The sequence below is a fragment of the Mycteria americana genome, chromosome 8, assembly GCF_035582795.1.
Source record: "Mycteria americana isolate JAX WOST 10 ecotype Jacksonville Zoo and Gardens chromosome 8, USCA_MyAme_1.0, whole genome shotgun sequence".
NCBI classification, from domain to species: domain Eukaryota; kingdom Metazoa; phylum Chordata; class Aves; order Ciconiiformes; family Ciconiidae; genus Mycteria; species Mycteria americana.
Genome location: NC_134372.1, coordinates 12689710 through 12708100, shown reverse-complemented (window position 1 = coordinate 12708100; position 18391 = coordinate 12689710). Strand labels below are relative to the sequence as shown.

The 18391-nt window shown below is 54.0% G+C and overlaps 1 protein-coding gene across 4 annotated transcripts in view; it reads left to right on the top strand.

Moving 5' to 3' along the window:
• Positions 1 to 16298, top strand: part of SH3PXD2B (SH3 and PX domains 2B) — a 79631-nt gene extending 63333 nt beyond the window's left edge. For 2 of the 4 annotated variants that reach the window (XM_075509784.1, XM_075509786.1), the window contains 7 exons: positions 3918 to 4052; positions 5567 to 5671; positions 7768 to 7885; positions 9157 to 9383; positions 9937 to 9986; positions 10471 to 10596; positions 11516 to 16297. In XM_075509784.1, the coding sequence (XP_075365899.1) occupies positions 3918 to 4052; positions 5567 to 5671; positions 7768 to 7885; positions 9157 to 9383; positions 9937 to 9986; positions 10471 to 10596; positions 11516 to 13012 (2258 nt within the window). In that variant the 3' untranslated portion in view covers positions 13013 to 16297. Of the gene's footprint in view, positions 1 to 3917; positions 4053 to 5566; positions 5672 to 6390; positions 6475 to 7767; positions 7886 to 9156; positions 9384 to 9936; positions 9987 to 10470; positions 10597 to 11515 lie in introns of all 4 variants that reach the window. The other 2 variants (XM_075509785.1, XM_075509783.1) reach the window with 2 other exon arrangements.
• Positions 16299 to 18391: the final 2093 nt, after the last annotated feature.

Here is an 18391-nt window from a genome sequence, read left to right as displayed (position 1 = left end):
CAAGACTGTTTTGAGCATTTCTATTCACTCCTCTTCTCACAGTTCAACAGAAAGCACAGATGGGGAGTCATGGGTTTGGTGCAGCACTGGCTTGGTGCAGGGGAACCTGAAACGGTCTCCAGAGTTTACATTTGGGTGGAGCTGCCCAACGAGGCTGGCAGAGAGCTCCAATATCCCCCTACCAATTTTATTTTAGATGCTTTCTTGCGTGGCCACATCCCTTTGGCTGTGCTATATAATGTGTCTTCAATGCCATAGAGACCCCAAACCACAGTATTCAGTCTAATGAGAGTGAAAACACAGCCGTCATTTCCTACAGCAGCCATACGGGGACCTTTCTAAAACTCCTCTGGTGAATGATGTTTCCATGTGATTATTTTCCAGTTCTGGAAAAATCCCTGGAGAGATGACAGGGCTTGCAAAGAGTCCAGCGCAACATCGAGAGCAGGAAGAAACTCACTTTGGGAGTACTGATCTTCACAAACTCATCAGGTGTGGGAGAGGAGGGGCTGTCCTGTGAGCATGGGACAGATTAGCACAGGCCAGAGGACTAGGAGGAAGAAACTTTATCCAAAGTTGGACAAAGCATGACATTTTTGGAAGGTGTATTAGGCAGGGGCTAGAGTGTACAGCAAGGGCAGGCTTCAAAAACAAATACCTGTGCCCCCTCTTTTATTTCAGTCCTGAGCTCTTTGTTTCCCTCTGGAGGCATCAGTGTCCAAGCCCCGTAAGAAAGTCCTCACTTTTGGCACTGATACTGCAAAGCCTGAAATTGGACAGGCTGGAAATGTTGCAAGCAACCCTGTATCTGTGAGATTTCCTACCTGGTTTTATACATCTCAACACTTTGGGTGAATGGCCAAGTTCCTGGTCAAACAAAACCTGCAAAGATACAAGTGATGGGTCAGCCTGTAAATGTGACATGTCTTGAGAGCAAGGTCACTGTGCTGAGCAGTCCTTGGGTTGGTAGCTGGGATGTGCACTGCCTGGAGGCAGCTTCTGCCTGGCCCTGCCTGCAGAGCTGAATGCATCTCCCCGGCGGCTCTCCTGCATCCATGGCAAGCATCAGTTCTGCAAGTCCAGTCCAAGCACCTCAGAGGTCTCTTGCCTCAGTGCACATCCCTTCTCTAGGCCACATTTGTGTCAGTCTCACAAGTGAGGGGTGTTCGGATACACAGTCTGTGCTCCTGCCTACAGCTGTCTGCAAAACTCACTCTCTTGTGTGCTCCGGACTGTACTAATGCTTCCTCCCCTCCCCAGCTGCAGAGCTTTAGTACTGTCTCTCATCTTAGATGGTAAGGTTTACACCATTGCTATTTTTAAGAGACTAAGTCTGCCCATAAATAGGATGTTTTGTTGTTAACTCGAGTGTGTATTTTTGTGGTTGAGGACGATTATGCCAGGTGAAGACGCTCCTGAAATTAACTCCTACTTCTTCCTCCAAGCTCAGTTTACCACTTCTGTTCCTGGTTTAATAAGTACACTGGAGGATCCAGAATTGCTTGCTGAAACTACAAATAGCCTCAGAGCAATGAGTGTAATTATAGTGAGGGAGGCAGAAAGGAGAGTACTTCTCTCTTCCTATAGCTGTTGTTCTTCTCTCAGGGGCTGGGTAGATCCTCTGATCACTTTAAGCACAAACCTTTAATTGAGCTAGTAGAACAAATAGTCCTAGCATCCACCATTCACTTTAGAGGGCTATTTTTAATTATGTCTGGTGCCCCACCTCTGGGTTTTGGCATGGAGGAAGTTTTCATTAGCAGTAACAGATCCTCTGCACTTGGCCAGCTCACCTGGAGCTCTGCAGAGTACTGTTTTTAGCAGAGTGAGATGGAGAATTTGCCTTCTCTTCCTTTAAATAAGACTGTCCTGAAGATACATTATTCATTTAAATCTTTGTTGTGGTCTGTCTTTCTCAGAACCAGTTTGAGAGGTTGTGAACTTGGGCACAGGAGAACTTTTCTGTGGGGGAGCAGAGCATCCTAGGATTGCTGAACACCTGCTAGATCTTGTCCATCTCTACTCATCTCTCTTGTTCCACTCATTGCAGGATTGTGCCCTGCAATAGGTTTCCCCACAGGAAAGATCTTTTGTCAGGCTGAGACCTCTCACGTGATGGGAGAGCTGTTGCAGTGTAGGTGCACTTGCCCATAGAAACTTCTTCCTGATAATGTAGCCTGAATTTGTCTTTGCTGCATTTTGCCTTTATATCCCAAGGGACCATCACTGTCTACGTCATTTCTTTCTCACACCCTCTAGAGAATGGGAAGTAATTGTCCCATGTATCTGCTGTGCTGTAGTAGCTAGAGGGCTGGGCCAGATGCGATTTCTGCCCCGACCCAAAACTTGAGGCTCTCTGCTCAGAGTACATGCACAGCCCCTGTAAATTTGACTTAACACCCGTGATCAGGTGTGTGATTCTTTTGTATCACTCATGCTATAATAATTAACACTATCCTATTTCCAAAGCACTTGGCAAATATTAATTAATTCTTACCGCATCTGGAGAGAACGGGATAATATAATAGTGTCCGCATCTGACAGGTTGCGAAGCTGCAAGGCAACGTGTTGGGTTGGAGGCCAGAGCCAGGGCTCGGCACGGAGGGGAGTCATGGGCAAGAGTTTCTGACGCCTTTTTGCTTCTTGGAGGCTTTTGCGGGCAGATGGGGCCAGTGCTGCTGGTGCTCTGGGTAATCGAACGCCTCGTGGCTGGTTTAGCAGGAGGCTGAGCGCGAGCGAACGGCCTGCTCGGTGGGGCTGAATAGGCTGGGCTCGGCACCGAGCACACGCAGTGTCTTCTCACGCGGGCCTGCAAAGCCCTGGGTCGCTTCGCGGTCTCCCTGCACACAGCAAGCCTCTGTGCACGAGTGGGAAAAGGGTAGCTTTGCTCGGTGTAGAGGGACAGCCTCGGGGCCACGTTTCTAAAGCAGAGACAGATGCGAGTGGAAACCTCTGTTGCAGTGCTGCCAGAGCACGCAACGCCAAGCGAAGGGGGTGCATCCATATCCAGAGCACTCTCCTACATGAAAATGTGCTTGGAAGATACAAGCCAGCCTTGCCCTGCCGTGCCTCGCTGCTGTCCCCGGCAGCGCGGGGGGCTGGCGGCGCTCCCGGGCGGCCCCTGGCCTTAGCCCGCAGTGCCACCTGCCGCCTGCCCGGCCGCTGCGCAGCCGCTGCCGCCGCCCAGCTCTCCCCGCCGCACCCGGCTGTCCTCCGGCTGTCAGGCCCCTTTCTGGCCGAAGGAAAGCTTTGCTCCCGGTGAATCCTGCCCTTTTGCTCCTCCTTGGGGTATTTTTTTTCTTTTCTGATGTGAAATTGGGATCTCCAGCAGGAGGAGCAGCAGGAGGAGCCGAGCAGAGTTAGTGGAGCAACTAGTAGAGAGGGCAAATCGTGCTGGCGAGTTGTGAGAAGGTGGCTGAAATACATAAGGGCAATGATGACAGGGGGATGCTGCTCCGTCCTACAAACACCCCTCCACCTGGGTGTCCGGGCTCTTTAGCCAGGACCGGCAAAACTTACTGCAGGTTGTGTGTATTGAGTTGGGGTCTGAGTTGGTCCGTGTGTTGGGGCAGCTGATGCCAGTGCACAGGAGACTGCCCCGAGCCGCCCTCAGCCTCCGACAGCAGGGATGAGCCCGCTGTGCGCATTGGTGGCGGTGGTGGGGTTGCTTGGACGGCTCTCTCTGCGAGCAGGAAGGTGGGTAGCAAGTGAAAGGTCTCACTTGGCTGCACCCGTCTCACCTGGCTGCTGGTTTGGTCACTCTCCTCCTCACTCTGCCCAAGTTTCTGGCTCATGTCTCTCACGCGGGGGTCCCCAGGATGCTTGCAGGCCAGCAGGTGCTCGGGAGCAGTGGCCCACACTCTCGGGAGCTGGTGCTGACCCCAGCACACGGGTCAGTTCTTGTCCCCCCTGTGCAGGAGCTGATTCTGCGTCGGTCGACCCCTTGGTGCTGGAGCAGTATGTCGTGGTGGCGGACTACCAGAAGCAGGAGAGCTCCGAGATCAGCTTGTGCGTGGGCCAGTTGGTGGATATCATTGAGAAGAACGAATCAGGTACAGAGAGTTTGGCTTGGCAGAGGGCTGCGGGTCTACTCTGCATCACAGAGCAGGGGCAGGAATAGCAATCCTGTATTGTCAGTGTTTTCCTAATAGGACCTTAAGCAAAACAGCCTCCAGGCATCTCACAGGGATGCCCTTGAATGGTCGGTTGAGCTGGGACGTGGAGGAAGCAGCTTCAGTCTGCAGGCTGTCTGTATGAGTATAGACAAGACTTCGGGGCTGTCTCTAAAGGAAGGGTCTGATTACCCGTGTCCTGAGCGCCAGGCGCCGTCCATCTTTTTTACAAGTCTCTACTTTATGCTTCTTCGTGCTGAAAGACTTGGCCAATGGGTCCTGAGGACAAAAACCATTCCTGGAGTTGGCAGGCTTGTTTTATTGACAATGGGGGACATTCTCATGGTGCCCATGAAACCCCCATTGTGCATTTGCAATTCCTGCCTCCAAACGCAATGACGCACCTGGCTGTGGAGCAGGGCAGGAAGCCGAGCTATTCGCTTGCTTCAAAACTTAAACTTGCTCTTAACCTCTGCAAAGGGATCGAGTCATATTGTGGGCCCAACTCCTGGAGTTTGTTGAAAAGGGGAATTTATTCCCTGAAGTTAACAGAAGTTGCTTAGGGGGGGTTTAAAGATAAATCATGAAAATAGATTTTAAAATTCTGGAAAGCCAGTCCCCAGAGGATTAGTTGCACCGGCAGCTATGTTTGAGAATGAGGAAAATAAAAGCAACCCTGAAGCAAGTGAAACCTATTTGCACAGCCAATTCAAAAGCTATGGCAAATAACTTATTTATCAAATGTCAGCCCTGGTTTTCCCTTCCATGCAGGTATCTGCTGATTCCCTTCCCGACAATCTAGCTGTCTTTTTAAATGACTCACTGGTGAGGTTCTGAGGATAATGTTCGGTCTTTATTTTTCCCCCCCTAAAGACACAAATAGCTTGTGCTTTTAATAACTGAGGAGCACGCGTTTATTTTGATTGGACACCCAGGGTGGCCCAGAATTGCTTGTGGCCACTATGGAGCTGGCTAGGTTTCCGCTGGGAGAGCTCATGTTTTAATTCTGCATTTGCTCTTAGCTTTTAAAATTTGCTGTTTCCACAAATGTAAAGAAGGCGAGAGCGCAGCAGGAGTCAGCTATCGATTTGCAGACAGGGTATTCATCTCTGCTAATTAGCCTGGGCTCGCTGACCCAGACTGAGGGAAAATGAACCATGAAGGGGAAAAAAAAAGGAAAGCAAACAAGGTGGCTGGAGCCATTCAGTTCTTAGAGCCTCTCCCATTTTTTGTGGGAACTGTACATTTAGATATCATTCAGCTGTGATTCTCCCATGCTGCTGTCTGTGCTCCCTTTCAGATAGTGCTTGGCTCTGTTGCTTTGGGGTCACCCCAGCCTCCCGTGTAGGCAGCAAGGAGGGGGCAAAGCCCCCCAGGCTCGTGGTTTGGAGGGAGGGAGGGAGGTTTTGGCTGGTGGGAACCCTTGGCTGAGCCGCCTGCTGTTTTCTTCTCAGGCTGGTGGTTTGTGAGCACGTCGGAGGAGCAAGGCTGGGTGCCGGCAACCTGCCTGGAGGCCCAGGATGGTGTCCAGGAGGAGTTCTCAATGCAGCCCGATGAAGGTAAGAAGCTGCTGGAGACATCTGCCCCAGCTTCTTCGTGCTGAACTGCACTGAGCTGCTCGCAGGACTGCTTAGCCCTCCCTGACTTAGGCAGGGCGAGAGCCCAAGGAAGGACAAACCCACACGTGCTGTTCAGTCATGTCTGCCCATAATGGTCCTGCCTGCCCAGCACTCTGCTGTAGTGCTGTAGCAGGAGTGGGGCAGCTGGATACTGGCAGTGTAACTGCTGGCCTTGCTGCTCCCTCACAGAGGGGCTGAAGGTGCCACCTCCAGGGAACACCCAGTTCTGCCATCCCAATGCCTCCTTTAGGCCCCAGGGAGCTGTTTTACCTGCACTGGAGGAGGAGCAAAGCTCAGGTCCTAGGACAATTCCCTTGTCTTCTAAACCCATGCAGAACAAAGAGCATGCATGAACTCATGTTATGAGAACAGCAAGGTTGCAACCTTTGCTTAGAGCAAATCTGAAACGCCCCTGGAGAATGCATCCTTTCCATTGACCACTGTATGCTCAAAGCAGTGCTGTAGCTGGCTCAGCCCCTTGCTTGGGGAGATGGAGGTGGGAGGGGAGGCTCAGACTGGGAAGGGCCCCCAGAGGCCTCCAGACAAGTACAGTCTCTGTGCCAGCTCTGGTGTCAGCTCTGTCTCCTCTTGGACCTGAAGTGCCACCTCCTTACGTCCTCTCTTGTCCTTCTCCTGCTTCCCCAACATGCTCTTCCTAGTCCCATGGAGATACTGGTCTCTGCCCAGGCACGTTGGCCGCCGTCGGACTCTTGGGGACTTGTACACCAGTGGATGGGGTCAAGGTGGACTTCATAGACGCTTGTTCGGCTGCCCATGTTTTGTGCTTGGAGCCTTGTTGTCTGCATGTGTGTTCGCTTTGCATGTGATGGACCCTGCTTGTGTCAGTCTTCAATGCGTGCCATACATGCTCCTCAGCCTTCCATTAGGCCCACTCATGTCCACCTCTCTTTCCTCTACCAGCTATTCCTTCTAACTTTTTGAGGCCTGTTTTGTGTACAGAGGCTGGAGTTTCTGCTCTCCCCCAACACATGTATGCAGACTTCTTGCAACTGCTGCCTTAGTTCCTGTAAGGGTAACACCTCTGAGCCATGGCCCTGGGGTTGGTGGCTCAGATGGGGTCAGGAGGAGAAGAGCCAGCTTGGTTTTGCTGGATGTGACAGGACATATTCTGCTTTCACTCATTTGCGTGAAGGGGGTGGGAAATCAGGCCCTTTGAGGGCTGTGCTCCTCCAAGAAGACAAAGCCAGGGAACATGCACAGTGGGGATATATGAATGTCCAGAGGTGTGGGGTTTGGAGGTAGAGTTTTCCCAAAATGGCCTTCACCCTATTGTGGCACTGCTTAAGCACAGGCAATTGCTTTCCTGGGTTTCCTCCAGAGAGGACAGGACAAGGTGAGGGAGAGGAGTGGATGGATGGACCTGTTTGTCTGACATGTTGTCCTCATGGCTGTTAGGATGTTTCCCCTTCCCCTTGAAGGGAAGAGCATCCATGTCCCTGCTTACCATTGTTTGGTCTAGTGGACAGGACATCAGACTCTTCTCCAGGATCACTACATGACTTTGACCAATGTCTTGGGAGACCCAACTGTTCATGTAGACCTGCTGTTGTAAAGCTGTTTGAGAGCTGTGCATGAGAGCACGTCTGTATGTGTGGGGTTACTCCCTGATGTCTATGGGATTTCTTTCCCTCTATAAAGGACAGTTCTTCTTTAAAGGCTCTGAGAAAGAAATTTTAACTGAAATGGATGCATGGAAGGGCTTCTGTGAAGAACAGGTGAAAGGAGAGCTGTCATATAAAAGATAGTCTTTAGTCCTAAGGGAGAGGAGGAACTGTTTCAGACAACTTCTCCTTGGACCAGACTAGCTCACCAAAGCTTACATTTCAAAATGCAGCTGGGTTTGTTTTGAAATATATTTCACTGGCATTTCTTTTATGAATGGTTGTGTATCTTTGTGTGTTTGCACCTGTATTACAACAGGAATTATCATTATATAATGCACTTAACCGTTGTTCAACTGAGTCCAGGTTTCCATAAAACAGTATCTTTGTGAAACTGCACTTTCTTTCCAACAGAGGAGAAGTACACCGTTATTTACCCATATACCGCAAGAGACCAGGATGAAATGAACCTGGACAAAGGGGCTGTGGTGGAGGTGATCCAGAAGAACCTGGAGGGCTGGTGGAAAATCAGGTACCGTCCCTACCTTTTCCTCTTCCCTGGCACTGCAGCTGGGGCTGTGCAAAGCAGAGACCTGATGCGCATGGGATGTACTGTCCAAAGGCAAGCCTCGGGTATCGGGAAGGGCAGAGTACCAGAACTCATTTCTCTCCATCCCTACAAACTAGGGCTGACTGACATTCAGGGCTTCAGTCAAGCATAGCTGTGGTTAAACGTCTTTAAAATCCGCTGATTTCCTATGCTGGGAGGTGGACTGCATCATGGCGTCACATGCCCCAGCAGTGCAAAGGGAACCGGTGTGAGAGCATTAGTGTTACGTCATGTGCTGCTGATAGGAAAACCAGCGAGCCTCTGGCTGCATTAGGAGGCTCCTGCGGAGAAGGGCCGTTGTCCAGGCCAGGTCTGCTGTGTGCAGGGTGTGCTGAGGCCAAAGACTCCAGATTGTCCCAAGCTGATACTTGTTTTCTCCTGGAAGCTCATTTTTCTCTTGACTGTGGTCTAGCAAACAGCCGGACTTGAGCAGGGTGGGAGCACATGCTGCAATTTTCTTAACCTTACATTGAACCTCTGGTCTTGGCAGCAGCAAAGCCCCAGAAAAATGTCCATTGACTTTTTAAGCAGAGGAGAGCAGCCACGAGAGCTCTAAAGGCAATTACAAGCTCAGTAGCTAGTGCCATCTGAGTGTAGTGGCTGCAGCCCAGCCAGTGGGGAGAGTCTCTGACGCTGGCGTGGGACCCTCCAGCATGGCAGGGAGACTCTGCGGATGTGGTTTCTCAATCACATCGTGGGGCTGGTTTCTCTCCTAAACAGTGCAGATTTAGAGCAGGGAAGGGATCCAGGCTGCCGGCGCTCAGGCAGAGGGCTTGTGCTTTCTCCAAAGACCAGGTGCATAATCCTAGCAGCAGCGCTCTGGTTTTCCCCTCTGCTTCCCCTGCCAATGCGCTTCATTCCTGAACCGGCGCCATTGCTGAGGTGAAAAGGAAATCAGGCTTCGCACCGTTCCCAGCCCTCAGCCCGCTGGCTGCGGCTGGCTTGCACGGGAGCATTACTCATGGCTGGAGCTCTCCAGGTGCCCACGTGCCACGGAGCATGACACCGGGCAAGCTTGTTTTGCCCAGATCGTGCAGTATGTTCGGCCAATGCATGTCCTGAGCTCTGGCTCCAGGGATGTCTGGTGGCTCAACACCACTCGAGCACAGTGGGTCACTCCTCCGGGAAGGGCTCGCGGCCCCGATGCAGCACGGGGGCTCTGCGCAGTGACGCTGCTGTTGTTGCCACTGCAGGTACCAGGGCCAAGAAGGCTGGGCCCCTGCCTCCTACCTCAAAAAGGGGAATGGAGAGATGTTCTCACAGAAGCTGGGGTCAGGCTCCTCTGCTCATTCATGTGCCTTGGATCTGGATGGCATCTCCCGGCAGCAGGTTGTGGTGAGCCGAGAGAAGGATGGGCTCGCTGGCCAAAGGGATGGGAGATTTGACAGCCGTCCCCTGCCCAATGCTGACATCCGACGCAGTAAGTGACCAGTCGGGAGGAGGCTGGTGGTGGCTGGGGTGTCAGCGCAGCCTTTCCTGCAGGCTTTTGGGTGATGTAACGGGGTGTGAGGGAGGCAGAAGGCATGCAGGTGCTGTGAGCTCTGCAGCAAGGTCTGGAGGTGACGTTGCACAGGCAGATGGGGCACGAGCACAGTGCTGCCCAGGGACCTGCTGAGGATCAGCAAATGTGATGGGGTAAAAGCCTCCCCCTTCCAGACTGCAGATGCTCTCCTCTCAGAAGCTGGGTCATTTTAATACCTCTCCAGGCCAGCTCTTCTGGGTCAGGCCTGCAATGAAAAAGCAATTTCATGGGGTAACCTCAGCTGCATTTCCCAGCAGCACCTGATGGTGCAAACCTGGTTCCTCTTCCAGTGGGATGCCCTCAAAACCTAGGTGACCCATGCCTTTGGCTTCCTTGCCCATGGGGCAGGCTTGGTCCTCGCCTTTCTGTTTTCTCTTTCACTTGTCTTTTGTGAACACATGTGTGACCAAAAGCCAGAAACTCAACAGCAGCTGAAATTCTTCCTCCACAGAGTCACCAAAGATGAGGCAGAGACCTCCTCCTCGCCGAGATCTCACCATAGTAAGTGCCATCTGATGTAGGAGAGCAGCAATGGCAAAGGGAGTCGGAGAGGAGCACTGAAAGCAGCTCTGGTCACTGGTTATTCTTTGCCTGGGATCTTGCCCCTGTACCATGGGCTCTGCTCTTGGTCAAGGCTGGAGTATGCATGCCGCCTCCCTGCTGTCTTAAGACTCTTCATGTGGTCTTTAAATGAACTTTTGGCCAGTCTGTATCACAGGGCTGGGTTGCTAGTGGGAGGCTGCAGACTGGCTCCTCCATCTGGGGAGGGTGACTGCTGTCAGCAAGAGCTCTGGCGCTGAACAATTTTCTGCTCAGCCTGGAAATGGTTTGTGTTTTGTGTTGGTGAGGGTGCTGCATGGGCACAGCTGATCTCCCTGGCCTGGCCAGGCTGGCTTGTGTCTCTGCGAGCTGGTGGTCTGTGTGGATGTTGTGTCGCACCTTCTGTAGAAACGCACTGATGAGTTTTCCTTTTTTCTTGTTATAGCCACGTGGTTTGAACCTGCCTAAACCACCTGTCCCTCCTCAAGTGGAAGAGGAATATTACACCATTGCTGACTTCCAGACCACCATCCCTGACGGCATCAGCTTCCAGGCAGGAATGAAAGTAGAGGTGAGACTGTCATCTTCCCTTCTCACGTCTTCACGTCAGTGCGGCGCTCCTGACTCCCATTGCCCTGGGACCTGTTTCAGGCAGGAGCTCCCTTTCCAGGCAGGGAAGATGTGCTCACCACGGCGTTCTGGGTGGAAACCGGGCACAGTGGTGCATGTGATTGCCTCTGTGGGCTGTTAACATGTCAGGGCTCTCCTAGAATGGGAGAGAAACCTCTGCGAGCTCATGAGACTTTGGAGTTCCTGGTGCTCCTGTTCCCCAAGTCTGTGGGTGCTCTGTTGTCTAAGCTAGTGGAAATTAAAACCACATCACAAATGGGGGTAGAGATGGTGGGGTTTTTTTTCTTATTTAGGGCAGGTGTAAAGTTGAAAGCCCTTCCAGAACTGCTTTCCTAGCACATCCGCTTTTGCTGGCAGATTCCCTCTTACAGATGTGGTTTTGCTTTTCAAAATGTAAGCTGTGCCTCTCTAAGAGGATTTTTCCTTTATGGCTGTCCCAGTCAGCTTCTCCCAGGTCCCAGCCGCACTTCTGGAGCACGCAGAGGCCGGACGGGTGCTGATCTGTGCAGTATCGCTGCCAACTGGTCTCTCCAACAGTGCCGCGCAGTGGCCACTGCCAGTAGCCAGCATCCCGGTCCTGTCTCCCGGACGGGATGGTGACAGCTCAGCCGCAGCTCCTTGACATGGCTACGTGGTTCCTCAGTCCCACGGCACGCAGGTCCCCTTCCCTGGCAGAGGTCATTAGCAGGTCCCCCTCCTGTTAGGATACCAGTCCTGTGATTACATGGCTTTGGGTTACCAGGACAGGGAGGCACCGAGGCCATATACCACCCTGCCATCATTTCAGAGACACCCAGCATCCCCTCTTGTGCAGAGAGGACTCCTGCATGGATGTCTGAGGTTTCCTTTCCCCTCGGCAGGTTATTGAGAAGAACCTGAGTGGCTGGTGGTACATTCAGATTGAGGAGAAGGAAGGCTGGGCCCCTGCCACGTTCATCGATAAGTACAAGAAAACCAGCAATGCGTCCAGGCCGAATTTTCTGGCTCCACTACCCAACGAGATGGCCCAGCTCCGGCTTGGCGATGGCACAGCCGACAGCAGCGCCGGCGAGGAAGTGACAGGACCGTGCCGTCCTCTGCCGGAGGCTCCTCCTAACGGTACGGACTGTGGTGGGAAGTGGGCCAAAGACTGGAAGGGGAAGGAGACTCCCGAGAGTGGGGACCTAGGCTTTGCTGGTGGCTACGAGGAGATCTCGGACCGTGACACAGAGGAGAAGCCCAGCTTGCCGCCCAGGAAGGAGTCCATTATTAAATCGGAGGGTGAGTTACTGGAGAGGCAGAGGCCTCCCCCCAAGCCCCCAGGCATGATTTTGCCCATGATCCCACCCAAGCAGTCGGCGGCCCCGAAGGACAGCAAGAAGCCCGAGCTGAAACCAGAGAAGGGCAAACTCTTCCAGCTGAAAAACGAAATGGGACTGGAATGTGGACACAAGGTGTCAGCCAAGGAAGTGAAGAAGCCAAACCTCCGGCCCATTGTCAAGCCAACCAAGCCAAAAGCTGAGCCTGTGGAGGACAAGCCTGAGCCCGTCACCCAGAATCCATTCTTGAAGTCAAGACCTCAGATCAGGCCAAAACCCGCTGCAGCCCCCCGGACTGACCCGCCTCCAGCTGATGATAAACTGGACATTTGCAGCCTGCGGAGCAAGCTTAGACCTGCAAAGTGCCCAGAGAAACCCTCTGAGCAGGACACCGCTGCGGGCGAAAGCTCCTTCAGTAACGCCACGGTCTCTTCGGAGGCTCCTGGAAGGTTTCAGGAGCGACCAAGCATGGAGAGCAAACCCCTGCCCAAGTTGGACAGCCACACCACGAAAGAGGCGCTGCCCAAATCTCCCCTGGGCCCAGCAAACACCCCGGGTGCCAGGGAGCCCCCGCCGCAGCGCCCCGTCGTGCCACCCCGCAGACCACCCCCCCCAAAGAAAGCGGGAGGTCCTGCCTCCGGCCCTGCGGCAGAGCTCAGGGCCCCGGCACGGGAAGCACCTGAAATCAGGTCGTCCCCGGTGCCGGGGAGGCCCATGCTGGTTCCTCCGAAAGCCAAGCCATTCCTCTCCGCCTCCGTCCAAGACGAAGCCAAAGGGAAAAGCAGCGTAAGCCCAAAAGTCATATCCAAGCCAGTGGAGAGAGGGGAAGCCAAGGAGAAGACCTCAGCCCCCGTCTCCAGTCCGGACATCTCCAAGGAAGCTCTCTATGTGGCAGTGGCAGATTTTGAAGGCGATGAGGAAACCAACAGCTTTAAAGAAGGGACTTTGTTTGAAGTTCGCGAGAAGAACAGCAGCGGCTGGTGGTTTTGCAAGGTCCTGACTGGGGGACCATGCTGGGAGGGCTGGATCCCTTCCAATTACCTACGGAAGAAGCCATAGCCGCTCCTCTGCTTGCACAGCTGGAGGTTCCCTGGTCTCTCACCTGAATATTTAATTAGCAGATTAATTTATAGTTTTCCATGAGGCTGGCTTTAAAAAAAAAGATAATAATTGAGATCCCACGCATCCCACCTGGTGCCTGTTGGCAGCAGCGTGGAGGAAGCAGCTCAGCCTCCCTTCCCCACCCGTGTGCTCCCACCCGCCCTCCTCCCCGCGTCCCCCCGAGCACTGCGCTCCCGTGGCCGTGCTGGCAGCCCAGCCGCGCAGCTGGAGCTGCTCTGGCCAAGCTTCGTGGCATACAATGGCTACCATGGTTCTCCATGCTGGGGAGATGGACCTTGATAGACATTTTTGCCATCTGTATAGGGAATTAAAAAAAAAATATGGCAGTAGCCAGGGAGAGAAGTGAAGCGTGGAATGATACCATCGAAGGAAATCTGGCCGCGCAAAAGGATTTGCCTTTCCCTGAGGCTTAGGGTTATGGTCAAATGTTGTAGGTCACGTTGCTTAGCCCAGGTGTGTAGCGGAGCCATAGGGATCGTGGCAAAAAGGAGGAATGATTGCTGAGAACAGGGTCCCTGTAGCTCTGCGTGTATGTGCAGGCACAGGCGTTGCGCTCTGGTTGAGGGCTGTGCCTTGCTCCACCCCCACGCATGCCACAGGACTGTCCCTTGGTCCTTCCCTGCTCTACAATGACAAGTGTTAACTTCAACATCCTCCTGGTGGAAAAAAAGATATGGAAAAATACACACACGCACACACACGTATATAACAGGTCCTCTCTGTGCCAATCCAGGACGCTATGCAGGCTTCTCCCTTGCAGTATTGCAACCAAACAACAAGAGGTGTTTTGCTTCGGTAGCTGAAGAATACTATGCAAGGCACAGAGGACCAAAATGACCCCAAAAGCCCTGGAAAGAAGATGCTTTGCTTTCCTTCTTACACAGACTGCCCTGCCTGTTGGACTGATAGGGGACCACCCGTTCCCGTGACCCACATAGCTTCCCCCGGCTGGCGGGCAGCAGCCAGGAGGTGGGTCCTTCAGTAAGGTGCTGATATTATCAAGTGCAATCCAGAATGTGGGAGTTCAGCTCCTCATCACAACCAGTTGCGAGGCGTGTCTGGTGCTCAGGGGCTCCCTGCCTTGTTTGTCACCCCATCTGCCTGTCTTCCAGGTACTTTCATTCCGTCCTGCATGGTGGGCTGTTTGGGGGGCTTCAGGTCAAGCAGAGCCTGGGGTTTTTCCATGCTGACATTCCTGCCTGCCAAGTCTAATCTTGCCCCCAGTGTTGCTTATCCCAGCAGGAGGATGAGCGTGGATGAGCTGTCGTTCCCCAGTGCTGCTTTCTTCCCTTCTGTACTTGGCTACTTGCAGATTCAGGGCCACATTTCTCTCTCTGGAAGAGCTTTAAACCTGGTGCTTCGGTGGGTTTCTTGTTGACCAAGCTGCTTTGCCCTTTCTAGTCTAATTGCAAGTGTAAGCACTGCAGCTGCAGCTCCGCAGCCGCATTGTTTTGCTGCTGAAAAAAATTATAGTTTTCCCTCTAATTTGAGGCTGGCAGAATTAAAGGAGTTTTCTCCACTCCCCCAAGCACTCACTTCTTTCTCTGTCCCATATTTTCTACCCTGGAAACGTGGAACTGAAGATATCTCTGTCTGCATACAGAATGAAAATGGTGGCGCCTCAGGTGAGGGTCGTTCTGGGAGGACGATGGGGCAGTTTGTCCCAGCCCTGGTTTGATCTGATGGAGAAGCCCTGACCATCCCAGTCAGGCCCCATATCCAGAAGACCCAAGGTTCATTTTTAACCATGGGAATGCATGCACCCCGGTCTCTGGCTGATTCCTCTCCCTCCCACCTACGGATTTCTCTGGTGGCACATCAGCCTCTGATCAGGCTGACTCACCTGAGCTGGCAATAAGCAATACATCTGCAACTCATGCAGTAACAAAGTTCCTTGCGTGGCACATTGCGAGGTGTTGATGTGCTCCCAGGAGAGTTGCAGGGTGGGTTGGGGGAACAATGCTGCCTTGTGTCTGCGCATCTCTTGCTTCAGTAAATCGCTTTTGCTTTGGAAAGGAATGGGGACAGGATGAGTTAAGCCAGAGCTGCCCGGCGGCCAAATCCAGCCCCCACCGTATCTGGGGAGGGGGCTGGACCTGTGTCCCCTGTCCGCTCTGGCAGTTTCACGCGGAGGGTGGAAGGGCTGTGTGCCCTTTCCCCATGGCACTGTGTCCTTGCTCTCCCTTTGCTGAATGGCCTTTTAATCTCAGAAGTGTCTCTCCTTTCTCTGTCTCAGAGACCTCACTGCCCCTGGCTTTCCTCAGAGGGGACAATGCTATTTTTGTTGCCTCCATACTAAATGAGGGCTATTTCTGCTTTCCTCCCAGACTGAACCTCAGAACTGGTAGTGCTTCATTTTGGTGACACAAGTACTGTATTTGGCTCATAGAGCACGTGACAGGATTGCTCCCTTGTTCCCAAAGAGCTTCCAAGAAGGCAGGGTGAGTGTCCAAGGGGAGGGTCACCCTCAGTAGGGTGCCGACACCTGCAGCCTTACCCCTTCCTGCCACTCTTCCGTCTGCGAAGGGACCGCAGGCTGGACAACGGCTCCTGTCGGGAAGATGCCGAGAGCCATTGGGCTGACAGGGCTTTGCCCTCCCCTGTCCAACACATGTCCCCCGGTTCGGCAGCCGCACGTGCCCTCTGCCAGGCTGCGCCTCCTCTCTGTACCTCGCACGTCAAATGTGGCCAAGCTCCCTGACTACCTCGTGAGGAGGAGGAGGGTGGCCGGGAGGCTCGGTTCCCTCAGCTTGGCTGCAAGGCACGTCACCCCATCAGCTAAAGACCAACCTCCCTCCTTGCCCACCACCAGTGCAGCCCTGAGGCCGGGGCTTGTGGCAAGGGGGGCATCACTGCGGCTTGGGGTGGAAGAGCCGGGTGTCGGGGGAGTCCCGCAGCTCAGCACATCCCTGGCAGGCTGGAGGCCCCCGCTGCGCCCCGCTCCTTCTCACAGGCTCTCAAAGCCCGTTTGTCTGTCTGTGTCTCGCTATATTATGTAAGCGCGTATAAATCTACATTACTGTGGGCGGGTGGGGGGGTCAGCGGAAGATAGATGTAGCTGTGTAAATGCCTTACCTATACTTTCACCATTAGGGGATTGATTTTTTTTTTTTTTTTAATTCGGTGGGGGTTTGGGGGTTTTTTTTGGTGGTTTTGTTTGTTTGTTTTCTTTTTTTAAGAAATAAAAAGAAACTGCTTGACTGGTTTCAAGCACCCTTGTGAACCTGTGTCTGGCTGGCGTATGTCTGGGGTGCTGCACGGCGGCTGTCTCGGGAGGTGTGCTGCTCTCCTGCCCGGAGCAATGGCAGCTCTGCCCGGGGAGCTGGTTCGAGCTCTGGCACGTGCCACTTGTCAGTGCAACTCTGGTACCGGCAAGGATCCCTGAGCCAGTGAGCTGCATTCCCTCGTGCTGCGGAGGAGCCGTCCCCAGGTGAGGCATTTCTCATCCTTGGGCGCTTTTGTCTGCTGGGAGTCGAACGGGGTGGTGCTGTGTTGCCTGGCTTCGTGGGGGCTTGCGGCAAGGGCTTCTGGCTGTGACGTGCCTCGCAACAGGTCACAACACTCAGCACTTTTGACTTGCAGTTCCTGGCCATGAATAGCCCAGCTCCTCCATTGCTTCTGTGTCCCTGTTCACCTCATGAGTATCCCGTGCTGGAGGCACTGCAGGAGCAGGGTTCAATGGGTACGTGTGTAGTGTCGTGCTCTGCTCTGGCAAGGGGGAGATGTTTCTCCTGTGCAGCTGTGGCGGGGGGGGTGGTGCTGCCATATCAACGCTCCCCGTGTGGGGTTTAGCCTGGTCCCCACTTTGCACTGTGTGTAGCCTGGTGCTCATGAGAAGGAGAAGTGTCATTGCTAGGTTAAATAGTGCTCAGCAAAGCTTTGCTTTTTCTTCCCATCACTAGGACCCAGTAGACAGAAAAGCGTTGCACAGCTGACCCTCCCAGCCCTGCATCGGTGAGACGTACCATCCGTCCGTCCGGGCAGCCTTAGCTGTGCTCCCTGCCACGCACAGCAGTGCCCGGGAGCTGCAAGGGCCATGGGGACCCCAACAGCTCCTTAGGTCTCGCCTTTGTGCCCAAGCCTGGATGGGTGTCCCAGCAAATCGGGCAGCGCAAGTGTAGCAATCATGTTACTTTGAGCGCAAGTCAGAAGGTTGAGCCTAGTGATTTTTGGGAATTGCAGAGAGAGAGAGAGAGCCTGCCTGTCCTGAGGGGCTCTTGGGGGTTCAGGCTGGCCAGGGTATGGGGCTAGATTAATTGAAAAGGCTCAGGCAAAAGTAGGGGTTGGACCCCAGAGCCCAAGTGCCTTCTGGCAGAGGGCTGTGGTATTGCACACATGCAGTGCTTGGTACGGGGTAGGCGAGAAGGAGGAAAAAAAGACATGCAAGAGCATCTTCCACTGGCCTGGCTCACCACCTGCCAGCCTGGAACATGCAAGCCTTGTCCACGCTCACCCCTGGCTTTCAGGTGGCCATAACCCCCCTAGCCTGCACAGGGCTGCAAGGACCAGACGCAGGGCTGTGCAGCCTGCAGCTAACAGCCCGGTGTCAGCCACATTGCACATTACATAGCATCGGGGCCCATCTTGCTTCCCCCCCCGACCCCCCGACAGCTGGTGTTCACTCACCTGCGTGCAGCACATGCCCTGTGCCAGGAGCGAGCGCCTGCCCACCCGCGCTCCGTGCAGGGCTTGCACATCAGCAGCCCAACACCCGCCCTGAGGCTGCCACTTGCCACCCAGAAGCAGATGAGTGCGCTGGGGAGAAATCTGGGGCCTGTGACATAACCTGGAGTATTGCACCAGCGTGGCCACGCAGGGCCCGTCCCACCCCAGGCAGCTCCTCACAGCTGGCACGGTGCCACGCCGCATCCCCGAGGGCACGCTGCTCCTGGTGCTGAGCGATGCTGCCCAAATCTCCGGTGCTTGTGTGGCCGAGCCGTGAGCGGAGCTGGCAGAGCGCTAATGAGAGTTGGGCTTCAGCCATGGGAGGCTCAGTTTGGGCTGGTACGTGCATCACAGCACCCAGGCTGGCAGAGGGGAGGAGAGCGGCGGGGGGGCTGCGGGCGCGGGTGATGGGAGCGGGCAGCGGTCCGCCACGCGCTCCGTGGGGCTCAGGATGGCAGCGGCTGGAGCGGGTGCGTGTGTGGTGCAAAGTCGCTCTGTGGCCTGAGACCGGCAGCATTAGTCTGTTGGCAGCTCACAAGGATCGGCTTTCTGGACAAAGTGGGGCAGCAGAGTTTATAAAAAGGCATTTTGGCATAAATAGCCGTTGTCAGGCTCCTTTGCCACCTGTGGCTCACAAGGGGTTTTGTGCAA